The sequence below is a fragment of the Myotis yumanensis genome, unplaced genomic scaffold (genome assembly GCF_028538775.1).
Source record: "Myotis yumanensis isolate MYYU_CA2020_CCGP unplaced genomic scaffold, mMyoYum1.0.hap1 SCAF_17, whole genome shotgun sequence".
In the NCBI taxonomy this organism is placed as follows: domain Eukaryota; kingdom Metazoa; phylum Chordata; class Mammalia; order Chiroptera; family Vespertilionidae; genus Myotis; species Myotis yumanensis.
In genome coordinates this window covers 15,314,873-15,340,948 of record NW_027223768.1, presented here as the reverse complement: position 1 = coordinate 15,340,948, position 26,076 = coordinate 15,314,873, and the positions used below count along the sequence as shown (strand labels likewise).

Sequence of the window (26,076 nt, the reverse complement as noted above, 5' to 3'; positions counted from 1 at the left end):
GGATAGAAACATCTATGATGAGAGAGAATCATGGATCTGCTGCCTCCTGCAAGTCCCCCACTGGGGGGTCGAGCCCACAATCCAGGCATGTGCCCTTGACCAGAAACGAACCTGGGACCTTTCAGTTCGCAGGCTGACACTCTATCCACTGAGCCAAACCGGCTAGGGCCAACCCTAGTCTTTTCCTCTTTCGTTTTCATGCTCTGATTTTCTTCATAACAAATCTTATCTTTTATTGCCTCTACCCTTCTCATGAATTAGAATGGAACCTCCATGGTGAAAGGGATTTTTTTTACTGCTGTTATTCTTAGCATTTAAATTATAGGTACTTGATACCTATTTGCTGAAAAAAGGAATTCCTTATGGAGCAAGAATTGAAGATTATAAAGTAAATAAAATCAGGCCCTGGCCAGGTGGCTCAGTTGAATGGAGCATCATTCCATACACCAGAAAAGTTGTGGGTTTGATTCCTGGTCAGGGCACATACCTGGTTTGGGCAAGTACAGGAAGCAACTGATTGATGTTTCTCTTACATTGATGTTTCTCCCTCTATCCTTGCCTCTCTCTCTAAAAATCAATATAACATATCCCCAGGTAACGATTAAAAAATAATTAACATAAAATTTATAGTATTCTTGAATACCATCAGTTTATTGAGCTAGAAAATATTTAAAAAAATTTATTCACAAAATGAACTCCACTTCCACCAGTAACAGTTGCACAGCTCTGTGAATATATTAAAAACTACTGAATCTGTGCTATAAATGGGTGAATTTTATGGTATGTGAATTGTATCTCAATAACATTATAAATAAAATAACCAAGGAATTTCTATGTAATACAAAAAGGAAAAAATAGTCTTTTCAAGTATGAAACATTATAAGGTTAAGGTATCACCTGTTCATTTTTTGCCATGTATCTGTACATGCATCTGAGGAGACTGTCATTTCTCCATTGTATATCCTTGCCTCCTTTGATGTAGATTAATTGACCATATACGTGTGCATTTGTTTCTGGGCTCTATTCTGTTTCATTGATCTATGTGTCTGTATTTGTGCAAGTACCATACTTTTTTTTTTTATTATAGCTTTGTAATATTAGTTTGAAATTAGGGAGCATGATATCTTCAACTTTGTTCTTTTTTCTCAAGAATGCTTTGGCTGCTCACCGTCTGTTATGATTCCTTATAAACTTGAGGATTATTTGCGCTAGTTCCATTACATGTTTTTTTAAAAGGAATATTGCCTATCTTACATCTGACATGTGATCAATAAGTTTGTTCGACTAAATACTGAATTGAAGTGGTATAAAGTTTATCCTCTCTAAAACCTTTTTCTTGTTCATATTTTAGGACCTTTCAAAGTTGTACAAGAAATCAGGTGATGTTTCAGCCATTCAATGCCATTCTGAAGAAAGTATCCATCTTCATTCACAGGGAGAAAACAATTCTTTGTCTAAGAAGCTTTCTCCAATACACTCAGAAATGACAGATTACATTAATGCAACATCATCTACTGTTGTTGGTAGTCGGGATCCTGATTTAAAGAACAAAACATTACTTAATGGAGGAACAACTGTAACAGAAAAGTTGGCACACCTTATTGCAACTTGTCCCCCCTCCAAGTCTTCCAAGACAAAATCGAAAAAGTTAGGAACTGGTACTACTATTTCAGGATTGGTTAGCAAGGATTTGATCAGGAAAGCAGGTGTTGGTTCTGTAGCTGGAATAATACATAAGGACTTAATAAAAAAACCAGTGATCAGCACAGCAGTTGGATTGGTAACTAAAGATCCTGGGAAAAAACCAGTGTTTAATGCAACAGTAGGATTGGTCAATAAGGACTCTGTGAAAAAACTAGGAACTGGCACTACAGCGGTATTCATTAATAAAGACTTAGGCAAAAAGCCAGGGACTATCACTACAGTAGGACTGCTGAGCAAGGATTCAGGAAAGAAGCTAGGAATTGGTATTGTTCCAGGTTTAGTGAATAAGGAATCTGGAAAGAAGTTAGGATTTGGCACTGTAGTTGGACTGGTTAATAAAGACCTGGGAAAGAAATTGGGTTCTACTGTTGGCCTTGTGGCCAAGGACTGTGCAAAGAAGATTGTAGCAAATTCAACAATGGGATTAGTTAATAAGGACATTGGAAAGAAACTAGTGAGTTGTCCTATGGCAGGACTGGTCAGTAAAGATGCCCTAAACCTTAAAGCTGAAGCACTGCTCTCCACTCAAGAATCATTTAAGGCTTCTTGTACAAACATCAAGAGTCATGAAAGTCAGGAACTTTCTGAATCCCTGAAAGACAGTGCCAGCAGCAAAACTTTTGAGAAGAATGTTATACGACAGAGTAAAGAAAGCATATTGGAAAAGTTCTCAGTTCGAAAAGAAATCATTAATTTGGAGAAAGAAATGTTTAATGAAGGAACATGCATTCAGCAAGATAGTTTCTCATCCAGTGAAAGGGGGTCATATGAAACCTCAAAGCATGAAAAGCAACCTCCCGTATATTGCACTTCTCCAGACTTTCAAATGGGAGGTGCTTCTGATGCATCTGCAGCTAAATCCCCTTTTAGTGCAGTAGGAGAAAGCACTCTCCCCTCCCCATCACCTACTGTATCTGTTAATCCTTTATCCAGAAGTCCCCCTGAAACTTCACTACACTTGGCTCCTAATTCATTACTTCTAAGTCCTACCACAGAACTAATGGAAGAAATTTCTGAATCTGGTGGAAAGAACCAATATACTTCTGAAAGTGCCCACTTGAACATTGGTCACAGGTCTGTGGGTCATAGCATGAATATTGAATGTAAAGGGATTGATAAAGAGCTAAATGATTCAAAAACTACACATCTAGATATTCCAAGAATAAGCTCTTCTCTAGGAAAAAAGCCAAGTTTGACTTCTGAATCCAGTATTCATACAATTACCCCTTCAGTTGTTAACTTCACTAGTTTATTTAGTAACAACCCTTTTCTAAAGCTTGGTGCAGTAACTGCCTCTGACAAACACTGCCAAGTTGCTGAGAGCCTAAGCACTAGTTTGCAGTCGAAACCATTAAAAAAAAGAAAAGGAAGAAAAGCTCGGTGGACTAAAGTGGTGGCAAGAAGCACATGCAGGTCTCCAAAAGGGCTAGAATTAGAAAGATCAGAGCTTTTTAAAAATGTTTCATGTAGCTCACTATCAAATAGTAATTCTGAGCCAGCCAAGTTTATGAAAAACATTGGACCATCTTCATTTGTAGATCATGATTTCCTTAAACGCCGATTGCCAAAGTTGAGCAAATCTACAACTCCATCTCTTGCTCTCTTAACTGACAGTGAAAAACCATCTCATAAGTCTTTTGCTACTCACAAACTATCCTCCAGTATGTGTGTCTCTACTGACCTTTTGTCTGATATTTATAAGCCCAAAAGAGGAAGACCTAAATCTAAAGAGATGCCTCAACTGGAAGGTCCACCTAAGAGGACTTTAAAAATTCCTGCCTCTAAAGTTTTTTCTTTGCAGTCTAAGGAAGAACAAGAACCCCCAATTTTGCAACCAGAAATTGAAATTCCTTCCTTCAAACAAAGTCTGTCTGTGTCTCCTTTCCCGAAAAAGAGAGGCAGACCTAAGAGGCAAATGAGGTCACCAGTCAAGATGAAGCCACCTGTACTATCAGTGGCTCCATTTGTTGCCACCGAAAGTCCAAGCAAGCTAGAATGTGAAAGTGACAACCATAGAAGTAGTAGTGATTTCTTTGAGAGTGAGGATCAACTTCCAGATCCAGATGACCTAGATGACAGTCACAGGCCAACTGTCTGTAGTATGAATGACCTTGAGATGGAACCAGATAAAAAAATCAAGAGAAACAATGGACAATTGATGAAAACAATTATCCGCAAAATAAATAAAATGAAGACTTTAAAGAGAAAGAAACTGTTGAATCAGATTCTTTCAAGCTCTGTAGAATCAAGTAATAAAGGGAAAGTGCAATCCAAACTCCATAATACAGTGTCAAGTCTTGCTGCTACATTTGGCTCTAAATTGGGCCAACAGATAAATGTCAGCAAGAAAGGAACCATTTACATAGGAAAGAGGAGGGGTCGAAAACCAAAAACTGTCTTAAATGGCATTCTTTCTGGTAGCCCTGCTAGCCTTGCTGTTCTTGAGCAAACAGCTCAGCAGGCCGCTGGATCAGCATTAGGACAGATCCTTCCCCCTTTACTGCCTTCATCTGCTAGTAGTCCTGAGATTCTTCCATCACCTATCTGTTCTCAGTCTTCTGGGACTAGTGGAGGTCAGAGCCCTGTAAGTAGTGATGCAGGCTTTGTTGAACCCAGTTCAGTGCCATATTTGCATTTACACTCCAGACAGGGAAGTATGATTCAGACTCTTGCAATGAAGAAAGCCTCAAAGGGGAAGAGGCGATTATCTCCTCCTACTTTGTTGCCCAATTCTCCTTCACATTTGAGTGAACTCACATCTCTGAAAGAAGCTACTCCTTCTCCCATTAGTGAGTCTCATAGTGATGAGACCATTCCCAGTGATAGTGGGATTGGGACAGATAATAACAGCACATCAGACAGGGCAGAGAAATTTTGTGGGCAAAAAAAGAGAAGGCATTCCTTTGAGCATGTTTCTCTGATTCCCCCTGAAACCTCTACAGTTCTAAGCAGTCTTAAAGAAAAACATAAACACAAATGTAAGCGCAGGAATCATGATTACCTCAGCTATGACAAGATGAAAAGGCAGAAACGAAAACGGAAAAAGAAATATCCCCAACTCCGAAATAGACAGGATCCAGACTTTATTGCAGAGCTGGAGGAATTAATAAGTCGTCTAAGTGAAATTCGAATCACCCATCGAAGTCATCATTTTATCCCCCGAGACCTCCTGCCCACTATTTTTCGAATCAACTTTAATAGTTTCTATACACACCCTTCTTTCCCCTTAGATCCTTTGCACTACATTCGAAAACCTGACTTAAAAAAGAAGAGAGGGAGACCCCCTAAGATGAGAGAGGCAATGGCTGAAATGCCTTTTATGCATAGCCTTAGTTTTCCTCTTTCTAGTACTGGATTCTATCCCTCTTATGGCATGCCTTACTCTCCCTCACCCCTTACAGCTGCTCCGATAGGATTAGGTTACTATGGAAGGTATCCCCCCACTCTTTATCCACCTCCTCCATCTCCTTCTTTCACTACTCCACTTCCACCTCCTTCCTATATGCATACTGGTCATTTACTTCTCAATCCCACCAAATACCATAAGAAAAAGCATAAGCTACTTCGACAGGAGGCCTTTCTTACAACCAGCAGGACTCCCCTCCTTTCCATGAGTACCTACCCTAGTGTCCCTCCTGAAATGGCCTATGGTTGGATGGTCGAGCACAAACACAGGCACCGCCATAAACACAGAGAACACCGTTCTTCTGAGCAACCCCAAGTTTCCATGGACGCTGGCTCTTCCAGATCTGTCCTGGAGACTTTGAAACGCTATCGATTTGGAAAGGATACTGTTGGAGAACGATATAAACATAAGGAAAAGCACCGGTGTCATATATCCTGCCCTCACATTTCTCCTTCAAAAAGTTTAATAAATAGAGAAGAACAGTGGATCCATCGAGAGCCTTCAGAATCTAGTCCATTGGCTTTGGGATTGCAGACACCTTTACAGATTGACTGTTCAGAAAGTTCTCCAACTTTATCCCTTGGAGGATTCACTCCCAACTCTGATCCAGCCAGCAGTGATGAACATACAAACCTTTTCACAAGTGCAATAGGCAGCTGCAGAGTTTCAAACCCTAACTCCAGTGGCCGGAAGAAATTAACTGATAACCCTGGACTGTTTTCTGCACAGGACACTTCACTAAATCGGCCTCACAGAAAGGAGCCACTGCCTTCCAGTGAAAGGGCAGTACAGAACTTGACAGGTAAGAGGGTCATTTTGTTGCCTGTTAACTTGTGTTAGAGAACTAGATTACTTGTTGATTTTTAGAGGGAGAAAAGGGGGGAGAGAGAGAGAGAAACAGATTGGCTGCCTCCTGCATGCCTTCTACCAGGAATTGAGCCTGCACCCAGGCATGTACCCTGACTGGGAATTGAAATGACAACCTTTTAGTGCATAGTACGATGCCCCACCAACTGAGGCATATCAGCTAGTGCCATGTACATGAACTTTTAATAGATCTAATCATTTTTGTTTAAAAGTTCTTGTTTTCTTTTTCTTTTTAATTTATTTCATTGATTTAGAGAGAAAGGGAGAGGGAAACATCAGTCAGTTGCCACCTGTATGCACTCCAACCAGAAATCAAATCCACAACCTGGGCATGTGGCCTGACTGGGAATTGAACTGGTGAATCTTCAGTACATGGGATGACTTTCAACCAATTTAGCTATACTTGCCAGGGTGAAGTCCTCATTTTCAATTGCTGTGAGAAGTGAGATAAGGCTGGTCTTTGCATTAATTTTGAATTTTGAGAAGAGATACCATTATGAAAACAAGAAATAACAGTCATCTTTTGGAAACCAAAATATTTATCTTACGTATTGCACAGTTTCTTTAGTGAGAAATGGCTCATAGCTATCTGTTAGTCACTATTCAGGATTTTTTTGTATACACTAATCCAATAGTTATTAACACTTCTTGTTCTAGGACAAGTATTTTATTAATTCTGTATGTCTCATAATAAAAATCTAAGCGTTCAGATTATCAACCTATAAAATTGAACTGAATATTCAGAGGGACTTCATTTGTAGAGTACATTTAAGTATCTATAAAAGCTACTTCAATTGGATGTAAAATAACATGAAACAAATTAAATAATGCATTTGTAATGTCTAAAAAGTGTCTTTTAAGAATTGAAAATATATAAATTAAGAAAGAGGAAGCATTACCCATTCAAATGGGACAGTAATTTTCAACCTTTGTCTCATGGCACACATAACAAATATTTTTGCCAACTTGACAAAAGAAAATAGGCATAATTTTGATTCATTCACATTGGACAGCTATTGTGTTGGGTAAAAGAGGTCAGTTCCCTGACTAAATAATAAGGTATTGCATGTTTTAAAAATCCATGTGGCACATCAGTGTGCCTTTTGCAGCATACAAGTTGAAAATCATTGCTACAAAAGATATCTCTAAGTCAGGAGTTGTTGTTTTTTATCAAAGGTCTCAATTCTGAGGCTTTGTAAATAATTTTGGGATGTTCATAAAACCTCTGATGTTGAAGTAAAATTGTGTGTATATTTCAGGAGAAAATCCATATGTTTCATCAGATTCTCCAAGTAAACTTTTTTAAGACTCAAAATCACTTCTGATTAGTATGGTTATAAGAAGTATGGTTATAAGAAGTGTTTTTCAAAGTGATTTGCACATAGTAAGCACACATGTTAATTGTATTATTCATCCATAAGTTTAAAAACCTGTGCATTTTAGGAAATGATAAAACCCTCAAAAACAAGGTTTTATTTCTGATTTTCATTATGAACTTTCAAAAAGTCAAAGCTACCTTGGTAGAAAAAGCTGAACATTCTTTAGTTTTGTGCATCTTTAATATTTGTTTAATGAAAGAGAGAAAGGCAAGGGAAGGAGGAGGCAGGGAGGGCAGGGAACCATGCAGTGGCAGTGCGCCGATGATGGCTGTGTCAGCATCCAGCATCAGCATCCAGCGTCCTTTCCTGGCCCGGTGACCATCGCCTCCTCTCCGGCCCGGTCCTGATTGGCCTGGCCCCAATTGGCCCTGATTGCCTGCCAGGCCTAGGGACCCCACTCATGCATGAATTTCGTGCACCAGGCCTCTAGTTTAATTATAATACTCTTGGAGAAGATAGGATATAATGCACTTCCTACCCTCTCTTTTGTATATTTTATTTATTTTTAAAATTTATTTTTTATTATAGTTGATACAATATTATATTAACGCCAGGTGTACAACATAATGATTCAACATTTGTATACCTTTACAAAGTCATCACCACAATAAGTCTAGTAACCATCTCAACAGATTTTTTTACAAATATTAATCAACAGTTTTTAAATACTATCTGCCAGGCATTCTACTTTGTGGGTACTTGTGATAAAATAGGTTTATTGTTCTCATGGAACTTATAGTGAGGGAGATGGGTAATAAACAAAAAAATTACACATTAAATGTGAGTACATGTTTTATTTTTTTTTAAAGAAAGTACAGCCCGGCCTGCATGGCTCAGTGGTTGAGCCTCAACCCATGAACCATGAGGTCACAGTTCGATTCCTGGTCAGGGCACATGTCCAGGTTGCGGTCTCGATCCCTCAGCCAATGGACTATTCTCTCTCAGCATTGATGTTTCCATCTCTTTCTCCTTCTCCCTTCCTCTCTGAGTTCATTAAAAATATATTAAAACAAAACAAAGAAAGTATAGGGTTCTATGAGAGCCCTGAAACAGGGACCCTAAACTTACCTGAAGGATAAGCAGCAGTTAGCTAGGTAAACAGAATTCCACTTACTTTCATTCATTGACTCATTTATTTATTGAATTCCAAAACATCTAGCACTCTTCTAATCACTGGCATATATTAGAGAACAGACATGATATCTGGCCTCATTAACTTTCAGCTTAGTGAAGGAAGATAACACAGTGGTAAGTATGTAAATAATGGCATAATTTAAAAAAAAACACTGTTAATATAACATTGTTAAAGTGGATAATTAGGGGAGATATGGTACCTATTTAGATAAGAATTATTATCTATTGCTTGAGGATAGAAAGTTGAAACTTGAAAAATGAGAAGCTACTAGCTTCTCAAGCTAAGGAGTGAAGAGCTACTTACAAATCCTGAACTGGAAAGGAACTTAGATATTAAAAAATAATGGGGAAGGTTAATTGTGGTAGAAGAGGGACTACAAAAGAGAAGATGGTGAGAGTTGTGGTGAAAGAAAGAAGCCAGCCCTAGCTGGTGTTGCTCAGTGGATAGAGTGTCGGCCTACAGACTGAAGGGTTCCAGGTTCAATTCTGGTCAAGGGCACATGCCTGGGTTGTGGGCTTGATCCCCTGTGGGGGGCGTGCAGGAGGCAGCTGATCAATGATTCTCTCATCATTGATGTTTCTCTCTCTCTCCCTTCCTCTCTCTGAAATCAATAATAAAAATTTTTTTTTTTAAAAAAGAAAGAAGCCAGACCATATGTTAAAGATTTTTGATTTTATACTAACAGCAAAAGACAGAGGAGTATTGGTATTAGATAAGCATTTTTAAAAACTATTCTGGCTCATGTGTGAACATTAAAGTGTAGAGGACAAAAATAGTTGCAGGAAAACCAGTAGGCAATTGCAGTAGTCTAGATGAGATAGTGTTACTTAGATGAGGGTGGTGGCAGACATCTGTGTGAACGTTTGAGAGATTTTGATGCTTTGCTCTAATACTACAGAGAAGACAGGAAGAACAGATTTAGGGAGAGCACACGTTTGTGTTTAATATATATATATTAAATTTCATATATATATATGAAAACTTTGAGATGCCTCCAGAACATTCAAGTGGAAGTGTTGAGCAGGCATTTGGATATCTTGTTCTGGAGCTCAATACAGATGTTTGAGCTGGAGATATGGGCATTTCACTGTGAGTTTTAAAACTTGTTTGGCAAAATCATTCACTAAAAATGAAAAGGCTTCTGAGAAAGATAGAGTTGGGAGCAGATTCTCAAAGTCTATGCAACTTTGTAACCAGAGCACCAAGGAAACATAATTCTAAAAAGTTCTAGCTGTAATTTAAAAGATACGTTAAAGTGTTTAATAAATAAAAAAATACTATAGTAAACAAAGGACTTAAAATTTTAGGAAAATAAGAAGGTAGCTTGATAGAAGGGGTTATAAAAAAGGTCTGAAGTTGCTCAGTTGTAGACAAAAAAGTAACATTGGCAGATAAATGAAGTGATGCCAGATACAGCTAGTTCTGGTTTATTGTCTTTGTTTCTTTTGTGTGAAGATTGGGGGAAACCACACAATACGCACTTGTAGGTAAGTCTGTGACCAGTTGGTGCCATAAGGATGAATGTGGGATGAATGGCCATTCTGAACAAAACTGCATTGCTCCACGGTTTACTGCATTTATTTTTTGTTAATGTACTCTGTTCAATTGCTAACTTGGCACTTCAAAAACATTAATGTGCTTTGAAAAACCATTTATGAATTCACACAACTTCCATATTATCCTGGTATTCTTTTCTTTATCAATTTTATATGAGCAATTATGAATTATGTATTTATTGATCAGTCATCATAAGAGTGATAATATTTCCCCACAGAGAGAATATAGAGTAAGAAAAGAGGAGTGCCTTGGTCAGCTCTGAGAAACTGCAATATTTAAAATAGGGGTTAAAAACCACCAGCCTTTGGTTTTGACCTCTTCAGTTTTTAAATAATGTTTTTTAAAAAATAATGTTTTTATTTTGTGCACTAGAGGCCTGGTGCACAAAATTCTTGCGCTTGGGGCGGGGAGTCCCTCAGCCTCGCCTGTGCCCTCTCGCATTCCAGGAACCCTCGGAGGATGTCCAACTGATGGCTTAGGCCCGCTCCCCACCCCACTTCTGTGGACATCCTTAGTGCTGCCATGGAGGCAGGAGAGGCTTCCGCCACCGCCGTTGCGCTCCCTCGCCGTGAGCTTGGCTCGGGGCTTCTGGCTGAGTGGCACTCCCCCTCCCCCTGTGGGAGCACACTGACCACCAGGGCGCAGTTCCTGTGTTGAGCATCTGCCCCCTGGTGGTCAGTGCACGTCATAGCAACTGGTCGTTCTGCTGTTTGGTCGATTTGCATATTAGCCTTTTATTATATAGGATTTTTGAGAGAGACGAAGGAAGAGGTAGAGAATAAGAGAGAGAAACATTGATGTGAGAGAGAAACATTGATCTTTTTCCTCCCATACACACCCGACCGGGGATCGAAACCTACAACCCAGGAATGTGCCCTGACTGGAAATTGAACTGGTGACCTTTTGGTGTACAGGGCAATGCTCAACCAAGTAAGCCACACTGGCCAGGGCTCCCTACAGTTTTTTTAAAATTGCTGAAATTTGAAAATCTGGAGATTTCACATAAAACTTCAAGATTCTGCTTCTCTTAAGATAAAAAAAATCAGAGCATCTGATAGCAATCCATGTTTTCTGGATGACATTAATGTTTGGGTCTCGTAGTGGCAGCCATCACCATCCCACTTTAATTGGGGTATGCATTCTTCAGTTTGCCTCAGTCCATCAGTTTCCTATTGTGTGTTATATATGGCCCAATTCAACAATTTAAGTAGTGTATCTGGCGTCAATGAGCATTTGCATTTAAGCCCCCTAAATTAAAAGTTGTGAGAAGGCCCTAGCTGGTTTTGCTCAATGGATAGAGCATCAGCCTGGGGACTGAACAGTCCCTGGTTCGATTCCGGTCAAGGGCACATGCCAGGGTTGTGGGCTTGATCCCCAGTAGGGGGCGTGCAAGAGGCAACCAATCAATGATTCTCATTGATGTTTCTCTCTCTCTCCCTCTCCGTTCCTCTCTGAAATCAATAAAAATATATTTAGCCCTAACTGGTTTGGCTCAATGGATAGTGTTGGCATGTGGACTGAAGGGTCCCCAGTTCAGTTCTAGTGAAGGGCACATGCCTGGGTTGTGGGCTCGATCCCCAGTAGGGAGCGTGTAGGAGGCAGCCGATCAATGATTCTCTCTCATCATTGATATTTCCCTCTCTCTCTCTCTCTCTCTCTCTTACTCTCTAAAATCAATAAAAATCCTATATAATAAAAGGCTAATATGCAAATTGAACAAACGGTGGAATGACCAGTTGCTATGATGTGCACTGACCCCCCCAGGGGGCAGACGCTCAATGCAGGAGCTGCCCCCTGGTGGTCAGTGCTGTTCAACCAGAAGCCCTGAGCCGGGCTCACGGCTGGGGAGCGCAATGGTGGTGGCGGGAGCCTCTCCTGCCTCCGCAGCAATTGGACATCCCTTGAGGGCTCCTGAACTGTGAGAGGATGCAGGCCGGGCTGAGGGGACCTCCCCCGCTCCCCCTCTCCAGTGCATGAATTTCGTGCACCGAGCCTCTACTACATATATAAAAAAAGATATATTAAAAAAATATTTATTTTTTAAAAAAGTTGTGAGAAGCCCTGACTGGTTTGGCTCGGTGGATAGAGCGTCGGCCTGCGGACAGAAAGGTCCCAGGTTCGATTCTGGTCAAGGACATGTACCTTGGTTGCGGGCACATCCCCAGTAGGGGGTGTGCAGGAGGCAGCTGATTGATGTTTCTCTCTCATCGATGTTTCCTCTCTATCCTCCCTTCCTCTCTTTAAGAAATCAATAAAATATATTTTTTTAAAAAATAAATAAATAAGTTATGAGAAGGAGTTTAGAAGAGTTGGAGAAATTTAGGCTAAGGTGAAGTGAGTGTCAGGTTAGGTTGTTGACTATCAACTACATGGACATTAAAGGCATCTAAGAGGCCATATAAAGGACTTAGTGGTTCTCAACCTTCCTAATGCCACGACCCTTTAATACAGTTCCTCATGTTGTGGTGACCCCCAACCATAAAATTATTTTCGTTGCTACTTCATAACTGTAATTTTGCTACTGTTATGAATCGTAATGTAAATATCTGATATGCTATATTTGTTTTCCGATGGTCGCGACCCACAGGTTGAGGGTGAGGGTGAGGGTGAATGTGAGCTTGATTTCAGGGTCCTCAAGGAATGAAAACAGCAGGGAAATTTATCTGATGCAAAAATATCTACTTTAAGAACAAGAACTTGCCCCTTTTCCCGTCTCCTTTAAAAAAATAACATACAAAAACATTGAGACCTCTCTGAAGTCGCTGCTCTGACACCGGTTCTCTGTCACCAACTGGTTGTCATACACAATTCATTTCATTTTTTTCTTTAAAAAAATGTTTTTAATATGTTTTTATTGATTTCAGAGAGAGTATAAGAGAGAAAAAGGGAGATTTGAAACATCAATGATGAGAGAGAATCATTGATTAGCTGCCTCCTGCACACTCCCTACTGGGGATCAAGCTCACAATCCAGGCATGTGCCCTAACTGGGAATTGAACCAGTGACCTGGCTCATGGGTTGACGCTCAACCACTGAGCCACACTGGCTGAGATATTTCACTTCTGATACCTGCAGTTAGGGAAGACGCCACAAGTTAAGAGCAAAGTTCTAAGGATGACTGCCTCCATTTAAGATGCTAGTTGAAAATTTCATTGTCCCCAACTCTCCCACACTTCTGCCTAGCCTGCTTCCAATTTGGTTCTTCCCACAATCCTTCAGGTTTGATAATTTAGTAGAATTACTTACAGAACTTACTGAAACCACTTATTTATGATTACAGTTTTATGTTAAAAGATACAGATTAGGAATTGAAGAGATGCATGGGGCATTGTCTGGGCCGAACAGGGGGTACAGAGCTTGCATTCCCTCTCTTTGTGGGTATGTTGCCCTCCCAGCACATTATTGTATTCACAAACCAAAAAGCTCCACTAGGTCTCTGTGTCTAGAGTTTTGATTGGGGTTTCGTTATATAGGCATGAATGAGTAAATCATTGGCCATGTACTTGAACTCAATCTCTAGCTCTCCTTCATCCACTTTAGATTGGGCTGGCCCAAAGTTTCAACCGTTTAATCATGTGGTTGGTCTTCCTAATAGCCAAGCCCCATCCTAAGCTTCTCTCAGGGTCCATCTTAAATTACCTCTTTGGCATATTGCACACTCCTATACTTGGAGAATTCCAAGGGTTTTTGAAACTACGCCAGGAATCAGAGACAAAGAACAGATATAGAAGGGTGGACAGAAAGTAGGTTTACACTTGGGAGTAACTGAAACAGTTTATTTTATTTTATTTTTTTCATTTTAGTCTTTTATTTTTTTTTAATCTTTAATTTCTTTATTGATTAAGGTATTACATATGTGACCTCATTCCCCCCATTGAACACCCCCCCTCATGCCCTCGCCCCCCTGTTGTGTGTCCATTGGTTGGGCTTATATGTATGCATACAAGTCTTTTGGTTGATCTCTCCCCTTTACCTCCACCCTCCCCTACTTTTTCCCTCTGAGGTTTGACAGTCTTATCGCTGCTTCTCTGTCTCTGGATCTATCCCTTTTCATCAGCCTATGTTGTTCACTATATTCCACAAATGAGTGAGATCATGTGGTATTTATCTTTCTCTGACTGGCTTATTTCACTTAGCATAATGCTCTCCAGTTCATCCATGCTGTTGCAAATGGTAAGAACTCCTTTTTTACCGCAGCGTAGTATTCCATTGTGCAGATGTACCAGTTTTTTAATCCACTCATCTGCTGATGGGCACTTAGGCTGTGAAACAGTTTATTTTTGTATTATTAATTATATTACTTAGCATACAAACAACTGTAAACCTACAGTAGCCCACTCCTGTATTATTTATTATAGTAGAGGCCCGGTGCACAGATTCGTGCTCTGGTGGGGTCCCTCGTCCTGGCCTGAGCCATCTCGCAATCTGGGACCCCTTGGGGGATGTTGGACTGCTGGTTTTGGCCTGATCTCCACTGGCCAGGCCAAGGGACCCCCCCCCAGGCACATGAATCTGTGCACTGGGCCTCTAGTATGCATATAAGATCTTTGGTTAATCTCTTCCCGCCCTCCCCCTTCCCCCCTTCCATCTGAGATTCATCAGTCTGTTCCATGTTTCCATGCCTGTGCGTTGAGCATCTTCCCCCTGGTGGTCAGTGCACATCATAGCTACTGGTCAAATGGTTGGATGGTCACTTAGACTTTTATATATATAGATCACAAGTTTACATTCTTCTGTTAATTGGATTGTATCTTGGAATCTCTCCTCTTCTTCACAATTACTGTTGATAAGTGGATAGAAGTGGAGCTTGTTTTCTAATAGGAATTTTATTTCAGGTACACATGAAAATTGGTTTACCTACCCACTTAAAACCAGTTGAGAAAAAATATTTTTCGTTAAGGAAAATAAAAGTACTAAATAAGTCATGAGGTATCTTATAATTGAATCACTTTAAAAGTAAGAACTTATTTTGTTTAGGCAAAGCTTTATGTATTTGATTTTTTAATCTTAACTATTTTGATAGTAGCTGTCCCTTCAGCAGATATTCTGTATCTGTTTTTTGCCAGGTGCAAGGAATACAACCATAAATGAGATATAATTTCCACTCCCAAGGAATTTATAGTTTAGCAGAAAACAGATATGTACACAAATAACTTGATAGCTGCTAAAGTTGAGATATTCACATGTTTTGGGGAGCACAAAAGAGAGGGACTTACTTAAAAAGAACTAGGAAAATGTTTTAAGTATGCAAAGACTGGAGGGTGAAGACTATATCTTACAAATAAGCTTCTCTGGATCTGATACTGTGTTTAGATAACTGTAAATAGTCTGATCTGGGACCCAGGAGATGAGGCTGGAAAGATAGGTATAGCCTCTTGTTTATATAAGATACCAAGGAGTTTGGCATTTACCCTATAGTCAATGGGAATTTAAAGTTTTAAAGTAGAAGAATGATTTGTCTGAGCTTATATTGATCATGGTATGATAGATTAATTAGAGAAAGATCAGGTGGACCAATTTGGAAATTTTCCCACCCAAATAGTATAGGAGCGTTAACTTAGAGATAGTGAAGACATATTCAGAAGTAAATTTACAAAAGGAAGGGAAGGGGGAAAGGTTTTAGAATGTCTTCAAGATACCCTTCTTGGGCAGTTGGTGATGTGGTGAAGTGAAAAAGAGGTAGGAGGTGTGCAAAAGGAGAAGGTTGGAGATAGAAAAAGGATGTGGGTTTATGCTATTTAGTGAGATAAAAGGATCTGTTATTCAAAAGAGAAACCTGAAACTATAAGTTTTAGATGTGATTGTTGAAGTTATGAGGAACAATGATATTTAGGGTGAACATACTGGGTTTCCTAAGGGAGCTTGTAGTCAAGAGTGCCAGGTGCTACAGACATCTGTTAGATAAGGACTAAAAGTAGATAGTTTGCTTTGGCAGATTACCTTTTGTGATCTTAAGAGCCATTTCCATAGTGTCAAATGTTAGATTTCTTCGGGTTAAGGAATGAAAGGGAAATAAGGAAATGCAGACAATTAAAATTCTTTACAGCTTTAAATTTTGTAGCAGTTTTGTCTGGTTTATTATTTACTCTTTCTTTGTAGTGTCAGGGAAATAATTGCATTTTCTCAATCTGATTATTTCAGTGTCACATAGTTTTTCTTCTTAACCCTTTGCGGTCCAATTTTATTTTTGGAATTCAAACAGTTTGGTCCAAATTAATTGACGGGATTGAATGTTGAACCGGTTTGCGGACCTCAGCCTCGACTTTGGACCTGCTCCTAGCCCCTGGTCTGTCGAGTCAGCCTCCGCGTTGGACCGAAAAGGGTTAAATAAAAAGCATAATTGAACATCATGCTAATTTTAATTGACCTTGGTCTTCAGTTGATATTTTTCCATACGTGACTTGAAGATATATTCATTATACATTAATTGGTATCCTGTTAAAATGTCCAAAAGGCTACTTACTATACCGTGTATTACAAAATTGTCAATTATCTTTGTGACATTGTTATCCTAGAACAGAGCTCAAGGGCCAAAGCTGGAACAATTTAAGCAACAAAATAAATAATAAGAGTATTGAATTATAACCTAAAGAATAATGTAAATATCCATGAGTCCATGCCAATATCAATAAATGATTGATTAGATAAATGGAGGAACTTGTTGATTATGGACTGAATTTAGTGACCTAGTTCCAAAGAACAGAGTATGGAAAGGAAAAAAAATAGTAATTTTATAGTAAAGAAGCCTAGCACACAGCACCTTAGCCAAATACAAAGTTAACTTCATCAATAATAAATCATCATGGCAATATGTATCCTTTGATATAATATGATTGGAAATTCTTTCCAAAAACCCATAACACCAGTCTAATCATAAGAAAACATTTTTTTAAAAGGGCATTATACAAAATACCTGACCAGTACTCTTTAAAAGTACCAAGGACCTGTAAAAAAAAAAAAAAAAAAAAAAAGATTGAGGAATTGTCACAGTTTAAAGGAGATTAAGGAAGCATGACAACTAAATATGGTGTGGTATCCTAAATTGGACCCTGTAACAGGAAAAGGAAATAAGTCGAAAAATTATCTCAATGTTAATTTCATAGTTTTGACAAATGTGCTAAAATTGTGTAAGGTGTTAAAATTAGGGGGAACTGGGTAAAGGAAGAGAATTCTTACCCTGTACTGTCTTTGCAAGTTTCCTGCAAATTTAAAATGATTTTAAAACCAATTTAGCTTTTTTTAAAGAGTGGACTATCAAGGACTTTCAGTCAAGATGGAGAAGTAAACACTATGCTTGCCTCCTTCTGTGGCTACATCAAATTTGCAACTAAATTATAGAACCATCTGAAGACTAGGTGACTTAGATATTGCACCTGCCTGCAGGAAAAGCTCCAGGGGCATGCAGGGAGGAACTGAATTGTCTGGCTTCAGGGTAAGGGGTAGAGGGGCAGCTCTCTCCCAGAAAGAAGTTCTGGCAGGCACCATTGTTCTTTGTTGCGCTCTCCCACACAGCCGGCAGGTGCAGGCAGGTGCCATATCTGAGTTCATCCACTTGGTAAACACCACTCCTCCCACTCTGGTGATTCCCTGAGTCTTGCCCCAACCTGAACCTTTTCCAGCAACTATTTCTTTTTTATTTTAAATCCTAATCCGGGGATATTTTTCCATTGATTTTTAGAGAGAATGGGAGAGGGAAAGACAGAAATACTGATGTGAGAGAAACACATCAATTGGCCTAGACCCTGCAAACGAGGTTTGTACCCTTGACTGGAATCAAACCTGGGACCCTTCCGTCTGTAGGCTGACACTCTATTTACTGGCTAAGGCTTTCAGCAACCATTTCTCACAAGCACCTAGCCATTGCTCACACTATGGACTTTCTTAAAATCAAAGATTTGCAAACCCCAAACAAACTGTAGCTGACTTGTGGTGCCCTATACTGTACCTCTTGCTAAGTGACCCCTGGCAATAGTGGCACCCAGTCTCTTTAAGATGCCTCCACGCCTAGCACAGTCAACTACCAAACACTGACCACTTTGTAGCTCCTACCAGGTGGCCCTAGGTCAGACACAGGCCTGGAGCTGTACCAGAACTCCTCCCAAGAGGTCCAGGATCAACACACCTGGTAGCCAGCTTCACACAACACCAGAGCACCATTCAAATAGATCCACAAATGACACACACAAAGGGTGGACTCTGCAGGCACCAGAGCCCCACTAAAGCAAATTCTACTCTGTGGGGTCAGCCCCTGAAAAACAGCTCATTGTAGTCCTGTATAGTCCTCAGCCAGTCAGTCTGAAGTGTCAGCAGCAATTAAGGCTCAACTACAGCAGGAGGGCACACAAAACTCACACAAGGGACACCATTGGACCACTCAGCTCAGGTGACCTGGGAATATCTGCCCCTGGGCCCCATAGGACACCTACTATATTTGGCCACCCTGCAAAGACTGAGTGATAGAGCAGATCTACCTAGTACATAGAAACAAACACAGGGAAGCAGCCAAAATGAGGAAACAAACAAAAGAACATGACAAAACTCCAGAAAAAGAACTAAATAAAAATGGAGGCAAGTAATATACCAGATACAGAGTTCAAAATTTTTAAACTCTGTATCTGGTATAAGATGCTCCGTGAATTTAGGCGAAGAAAAGATGAACTCAGTAAGAAATTACTCAGAACTTACACAGTGATAGAAACTATAAGAAAGAACCATTCAGAAATAAAGAATACAGTAACTAAAATTAAGAATACATTCGATGGAATCAGTACCAGATTACAATAAGCAGAGAAATCAGCAATTTGGAGTACAAGGTAACAAAATATACCCAATCAGAACCGCAAAAAGGATAAAAAGTTTTTAATGAGGATAGTATAAGTGAACTGTGGACAATATTCACATCACAGTAGTACCAGAAGGAGAATGAGTGGACAAGCAATGGGAAATATATTTGAAGCAATAATGGCTGAAAACTTAACTAACCTGGTGAAAGAAATAGACATACAAGTCCAGGAAGTACAAAGAGACCCAAACAGGATAAAACCAAAGAGGCCCAAACCAACATGCATCATGCCAACAGGAGAATCTTAAAAGAAGCATGAGAAAAGTAGTGAGTTATATACAAGAAAGCTCCAATAGGACTGTCATCTGATTACTCAACAGAAACTTTGCAGACCAGAAGGTATTCGAAATATTCTAAGTAATGAAGCAAGGATCTACAACCAAGATTATTCTACCCTGAAAGGCTATTATTTAGAATCCAAGGGGAGATGAAGAGCTTCTCAGACAAGAAAAAGCTAAAGGAGTTAGTATTAACTAGTATTACAAGATACCTCAGATCAAAGGACACGCATACACACACTAAAAGCAAAGGGATGGAACAAGATATTTCATGAAAAAGAAAAAAAAAGGGTAGCAATACTTATTACAGACAAAACCGACCCCCCCCCCCCCAATTATAAGAGAAAGTTCATTGAAAGTTAGGTAGTAGAAGTGAAACAGGGGTGCTATATAAACTGAAAAAACAAGCTACAGAGGCAGAAGAAGGGTTCTTGGAGCTTAGGAAAGGGAAAGAAAAAGCAAAGGTAACTCATCAGAGAAGAAGGGAGAGGCATGGGTGAGCGGGAGTGCCCAAAATAGACTTTAATTTGATATATTTTCATTGATTTCAGAGAGGAAGGGGGAGAGAGAGAGAAATGTCAATGATGAGAATCATCAGCTGCCTCCTGCATGCACCCCCACTGGGGATTGAACCCGCAACCGAGGCATGTCCACTTGACCAGAAACGAACCTGGGATCCTTCAATCCACAGGCCAAAGTTCTATCCACTGAGGCAAACCAGCTAGGGCCCCAAAATAGACTTTAAAACAAAGGCTGTAATAAGAGACAAAGAAGGACATTTGCATATGTAATAGCCAAGATATGTAAGTAACCTAAGCATCTATTCATAGATGATTGAATAAAGATGTGGTACATACATATATGCAATGGAATATTAATTGGCTATAAAAAAGAATGAAATCCTGACAGGATAGAGTGTCGGCCTGCGGACTGAAGGGTCTCAGGTTCGATTCCGGTCAAGGGCATGTACCTTGGTTTCGGGCACATCCCCAGTAGGGTGTGTGCAGGAGACAGCTGATGGATGTTTCTCTCTCATCAATGTTGCTAACTCTCTATCCCTCTCCCTTCCTCTCTGTAAAAAAAAATCAATAAAAATGTATTTTTTTAAAAAATGAAATCTTACTATTTACAACAACATGGATGGACTTATGGGTTATTATGGTAAGTGAAATAAGTCAGACAGAAAGGCAAATACCTTATGATTTCTCTTATGTGGAATCAAAAAATGAACAATACAGATACAGAGAACAAATTCAGAAACAGAGGATGGTTGTCATTTGGTAAGTCAGGGGGGCTGGAGTGAAAAGGTAAAGGAAATAAGAAGTACAAATTGGTAGTTACAAAATGACCACGGCGATATAAAGTGCAGCACAGACAACATAGTCAATAATAACCTTGTGTGGTGCCAGGTGGGTACTGCTTATTGGGGGGATCACTTTATAAGTGTTAGTTCCAACTAAACAGACATAATTGATAAGTTATGGTGATGTAAATTTGAGGAAAAGTAAATGAAATCAGATTAGTGACATAGGAATGATAGTCCATATGTAGTCTGGAGCACGGCATTTAACCTTTCCCTTTTTTTAATAGATAAGGGCTCAGGCTGATTTAATCACTCAAGCAATTTGGGTCTAAACAAAATAAATCTCATAAAACCTTAAAAAAATAGCAGGTCTAATCATTGTAAATGATATGTGTGTGGTGGTTAGCGTTTTTCTTAAGTTACATAGTGTTTTATACTAGCTGTTATCTACTAACAGTCTAAAATCAGCTTTCTGATAGTATACACTTTAAGTGGGCCCAGGTTTCTGGTTTCAACCAATCCTGATAATTCTATTTCATTAAGTATCTGTGTTAGGTAGACATGAAATAGACATGAACTAGGCCCAGTGAGAAAGAATTTGTGACCTGTAGTGGCAGATTCTATTCCTGATTTTTAACATTTTCAACTCATGGCTGGCTGCATACGTCAGAACCTGTAACCTGATTTCAAAAATGGGGTGAGCACTATCATGTAGTATTTTTGCTTTGGCAGATTACAAATTATAGAAAAAAACAGAGAGGGAAATTATTATAGGTGTTGATAACTATTTTGTCCTCCAAGAATAAGTGGTAAATATTTTTCAGAAAAAGTATAAACACTGTAAAAGCATAATAGTTGAAGCAAAGTATACCAATTTTTGTTTTCTTTTTAACTGAAGAATGTAAGCATTGATCAGAATTTTCTGATTTATAACAATTTCTCTAGCATGGTGTATAAGATACATTCATAAGTGAAGTATGAACATGTGGAGGTGAAATCAGAAAATTGTAGTGGTTAGTGCAGTTTGGGGAATTTCCAGAAGAATTTCATTTCAGTGAACTGATTTGGGCCTTATGAGGAAAGCCCAATTAGAAGGAGAAAAACAAAAGCAAAAACAGAAAAGAAAAAGCAATAAAATAGGAGAAAACAGACTTTTTAGCTTAAAAATCACCAGCATAGGCTCTGAATCATTTTCTCTTAATTTACATTTAATTGGTGAGTCAGGTAAAATTTTTGCTTTCAGTAAATGTATTTCCCACAATTGGAATCAGCCTTTTTTATTGTGGAACCAGTCCTTATCTCTCTCTCAGCAGTCACCTTATTCAAAAGAACCTTCCAGGGCTACTATGAACTATGAAACATAGCAAAGGATTCGGAACTTGAAACAAAAAACTTTGATCAGACATTTTCAAATAGCTTGGTATTTTGCATTCATATTCTTTTACTATGGTAATCCATTTTTATTATAACCAGTTTTGATTCAGTCATTGTCTAACAAACATTACTAATAGCCTTGACTTATAAATGATAAAGAAAAAGGAATTTCTTAAAATTTTACAACTATTTTCGTTTTGGTGAAAAATGATTTAAATATTAGAAATTTGTTTTAAATGTTATTTCACAATCAGTTTTTCTTTGAACTGATTATTGCATAGTATACTTACAAATCTAGCATACTTACTCTGTTTTACCCAAAGATATTTCTTCCTAGCATTAGAAACATCAAAGAACCTGTTGCTCATTCAAAGCATTGAATAGTTACTTGGATCTTTAGTGTTGAACTCCCAACAGTGCATGACCAAAATTTATGCTATATTAAGTTATGAAAGTTTTAATGGATTTAAACTAAAGAAGTACACGTTTTATCCAACTGTTGCTGGTTTCATTCACTTGCTGTTGTTGGTTTTTTTGCTAATTTACATTTGCAAATTCTTCGTTTAGTTGTCTAGGATACTTCAGTGAATTAGTTTGAATCTTTTTATTCCAGTGTTTTCTTTGTGATGCCTACCCGCCCCATCCCCACAGATACTACTATCAGTGGAAATTTTCTCTATTTATGCGGATATCTTTGCCCATTTGACTCTATCTTTACACCCAGGCATCTATAAATATAGTATTCCTTTTTTATCTTAGATTTCAGTGCCTCCTGTGTAAACATCAATCAAGATGTCTTGTGGCAGATAAACTTCAGAACATCATCTTGGTTTCCACTCATTGTTGTGTATAATGCGAAGATTTCCAGATGCTTATCCCTTTAAAATCTAGTTATGTTCTTTTCTGTTTTTTTTTTTCAACTTTCTGGCATTCTTATCCATGATTTCATCTTATGGTTTTGCTATAAAAGTACCATCTTTCCCCTTTTTGTCTAATTTGACATAGAACCTATCTTAATCTTTAAAAGCTCATCCAATAGTGGCCAAATAAAATCCAAAAATCCTACTATCAATACAACTTCCAGGGCTCACTCACATTTCCAAATTTGTTTTTAATTCTTAATTCCCTTTTTATTATCCCAATTGATAATACTCTCTTTGTTCAGTTTCCCTCCTTACTAGTAGTCTGCTATTTTTTTTTTACATGAGGTCTCTATTTTTCTAACTGATAAAACGATTTTATTGTAGTAATCAGCTTACATTTATATTGAATTTCAATTTTATTTAGTGCTTAATCTATATTTTCTCCTTCCTTCATTTATGGGTGTAGATTTCTAAACCTATTTCTGAAGCTGTTGTCTGAGTGATGAGACAGTAGTGTTTCTACCTAATAGTTTTGTGAATTGAGGAATTCCCATTTATATTCTTTGTTTACTTATAAAGTACTTAATTATTTGGCTTTACACTAATTTGAAATGAGAAATGATGGGAACTCTCTGGTATCTAAAATTAAAATTATATGAGTTCTTTGTGTGTATTATCTGAGGAAGTATATGATTTTCTTGAACTGGAAACTTCTTAAACTTCTTGTCCTGTGAGTAGTGGAGAGTCTTCACATATCCCTCCAGGCAGAGCTAAAATGACCACGTATGAGACATGAACAAACATTTGTCACATGATGGAGATAGCAACAAAGCAGTAACTCCCCTGAAAAATAAACTGATTTAGAAGAACCGAAGAGCCAAATAGGAAAAACAGAAAACTGCTTTCTCCCCTGGTACAAGAGCTAAATAGAAAGCCAGACACCATCAGGTTGTGACTCATTATTCCTCACATCTGATTTTACTGATGTAATCTAGGGCATAATCCCAACCCTGGAGAAGCTATGGTGAAGAATCAGTGAATTATGCCGAAACCGGTTTGGCTCAGTGGATAGAGCGTCAGCCTGCGGACTGAGAGGTCCCGGGTTCGATTCCGGTCAAGGGCATGTACCTGGGTTGCGGGCATATCCCCGGTGGGGGATGTGCAGGAGGCAGCTGATCGATGTTTCTCACTCATCGATGTTTCTAACTCTCTCTATCTCTCTCCCTTCCTCTCTGTGAAAAATCAATAAAATATATGTAAAAAAAAAAAAAAGAATCAGTGAATTAGAAGATTCACTTCATATTAGCTTTTTCCAACCTTGCTGTTACTTACCAGCCTTGGAGGTACCTATATTACTAGTAATTCTTAATTGGAGGTACTCGTTTTACTAGTACCTCTTTATATTTAAAAGAAGTGCTTAATATTTTAAATTAGTTCCAGTTTCTAATTGGGCATAATGTGAGAGTGCTTTAGTAATCCAACGTTCAAGTATATTTATTTGCCTGCATTTTATAGTTTAATTTGTAGCAGAGCCAAAAATCAAGCTCACCATGCCTTATTCCATAGTCCATGTACTTAACACTATACTACACTCAACTCTGCATTGCATTCTGTTTTAGGTTTTGAAAAAGATATATTGGTCTCTTTTGAAATAGACATGCTTGTTCTCTTTGGGTATTACCTTTCTGTTCCCCAGCCACCCAACTGCATAGTGGCACTTATAAAACAGTATACTTTTGGCAGTTTTGGAGATAATGTTTGCAGATTTCATATGATTAGGCCAGTTTTAACATGCTTTTGAATGTCTTTTTTAGGTTGCTACTTCTTGCATAAGTTTATATCATCATTTTCCAATCTTAAACTTGGTTACATCATTAGTTAATATTGTTTTCAGGTATCCTCAATCTCTTACTGCTAAGCAATGTTTTTAAATGAAATAAGGGTCTAACTCTGATGATTACCAAGCCCTAGAGATTGGTGTCTCAGGGATACAACTTATTCCCCTCAAATATGGAATATTGTCAAGAAAAGTTCTGCTCTGTTGAACAGGGAATTCAGACAGACTTTTAAAAATGAAAATTGAGAACCTTCCTGAATGAGATTTTATTCTAATCTCCTATTAAATCCTAAGAATAGGCTGCTGGCCTCCATTACTTTCAGGAAATGAAAAATGGCTCAGAAGCTAAGTAAGCTAAGCCATCTCTTTCTCAATTGTTTCAGTTTCTCAGGAATTGCTGTACAATGCTGCCAATAACGATCTCCGGGGATCTGACCCCCATTCCACCTCCCACTGCCTCCTCTGCAGCTCCAGATGCCACCAAAAGAAGGAGCTTTGAAGAAAGTGCCTGTACCCTCTTTTACCCTGAGGTGGGTGAGGCCAGGCAGGGTGATTCTCAGGATATCCTGATGATCAAAGGTATAGTTGAAGCCTTCATCAAGAATTTCTTGAAGATGACCAAGGAATTTGGGAAACATTACCAAATAGCCTAAAATCTGAAGATGGAGCTCAAGAATGGATGGCACAAATGCCACCTGAAATGTGTTATATGCTGACATACTTGACCCTAAATAAGCTCCTTGAGAACAGACTGTTAAGCTGTTTTTATATCTATTCCACAACCTCTACAATGTCTGGCATAGTAACAAGCATGTAAACTATATTCAATAATATTAGTGACTGAGAGGAAAGACTTGATAGAAAGTGCTCTCAAACCCATCTTTCCTTAGCACTTAATCTAAGAGAATAGTGATAAAGAGAGTTCAATGATGTCTCAAACTTCTTGGCCACTGTTGTCTTCTGTCTGGCTGTCTCTCTGAGTAGGAAATATCTCTCCAGTATATGAATTTTCCAGTATGAATACTTAAAGTTATGTCTTCACTGATGCCTGGGCTTTTACTTCTTACGTATTTTATTGGATTTAGCTATTTGATGGAAATCTTATCTGAACCTCAGTCTAGGGGTTTTTTAAATCCTTTTGTATCTATTTTTAAGATTCAATAGTAAAAAGTCTTGCTTCTTGATTAGATCTTACCTTAGTCGTCACTGTGTTTCAGAAGTAGGCTATACTATCACAACATCGATTTTCCAGAAATCTAACTTGTTAATCTTGAATGGCAATGCATAGTCTTGAATCTTACCTGAGCAATGCTAGAAGAGTCTGCTAAAAGAGTATTTACAGTAATGAGATTGAAGATATTATGTAATATAAACTTTTTCTCTTAGAAAAACGGAGATATTAGAAACAGCTGCGTTCAGTTCTTCAGTTTGTCCTTCTTCTTCATTAAGGAGTTTGTCCTTCTTCATTAAGGAGTTAACTCTTATTTAGAGGCAGATCTTAAAAATCTCATCTTCAGTTATTTGATTTCTT

General features: G+C 38.6%; 1 protein-coding gene across 4 annotated transcripts in view; it reads left to right on the top strand.

Annotated features, from left to right (window-relative positions):
* Nucleotides 1-26,076, top strand: part of ASH1L (ASH1 like histone lysine methyltransferase) — a 128,351-nt gene that overhangs the window by 30,660 nt on the left and 71,615 nt on the right. For 2 of the 4 annotated variants that reach the window (XM_070397462.1, XM_070397461.1), the window contains exon 3: nucleotides 1,352-5,912. The exons of 1 other annotated variant lie outside the window; for it this stretch is intronic. In XM_070397462.1, the coding sequence (XP_070253563.1) occupies nucleotides 1,352-5,912 (4,561 nt within the window). Of the gene's footprint in view, nucleotides 1-1,351; nucleotides 5,913-25,012; nucleotides 25,076-26,076 lie in introns of those variants that run through there. One more of the 4 variants, XM_070397463.1, reaches the window with a different exon arrangement.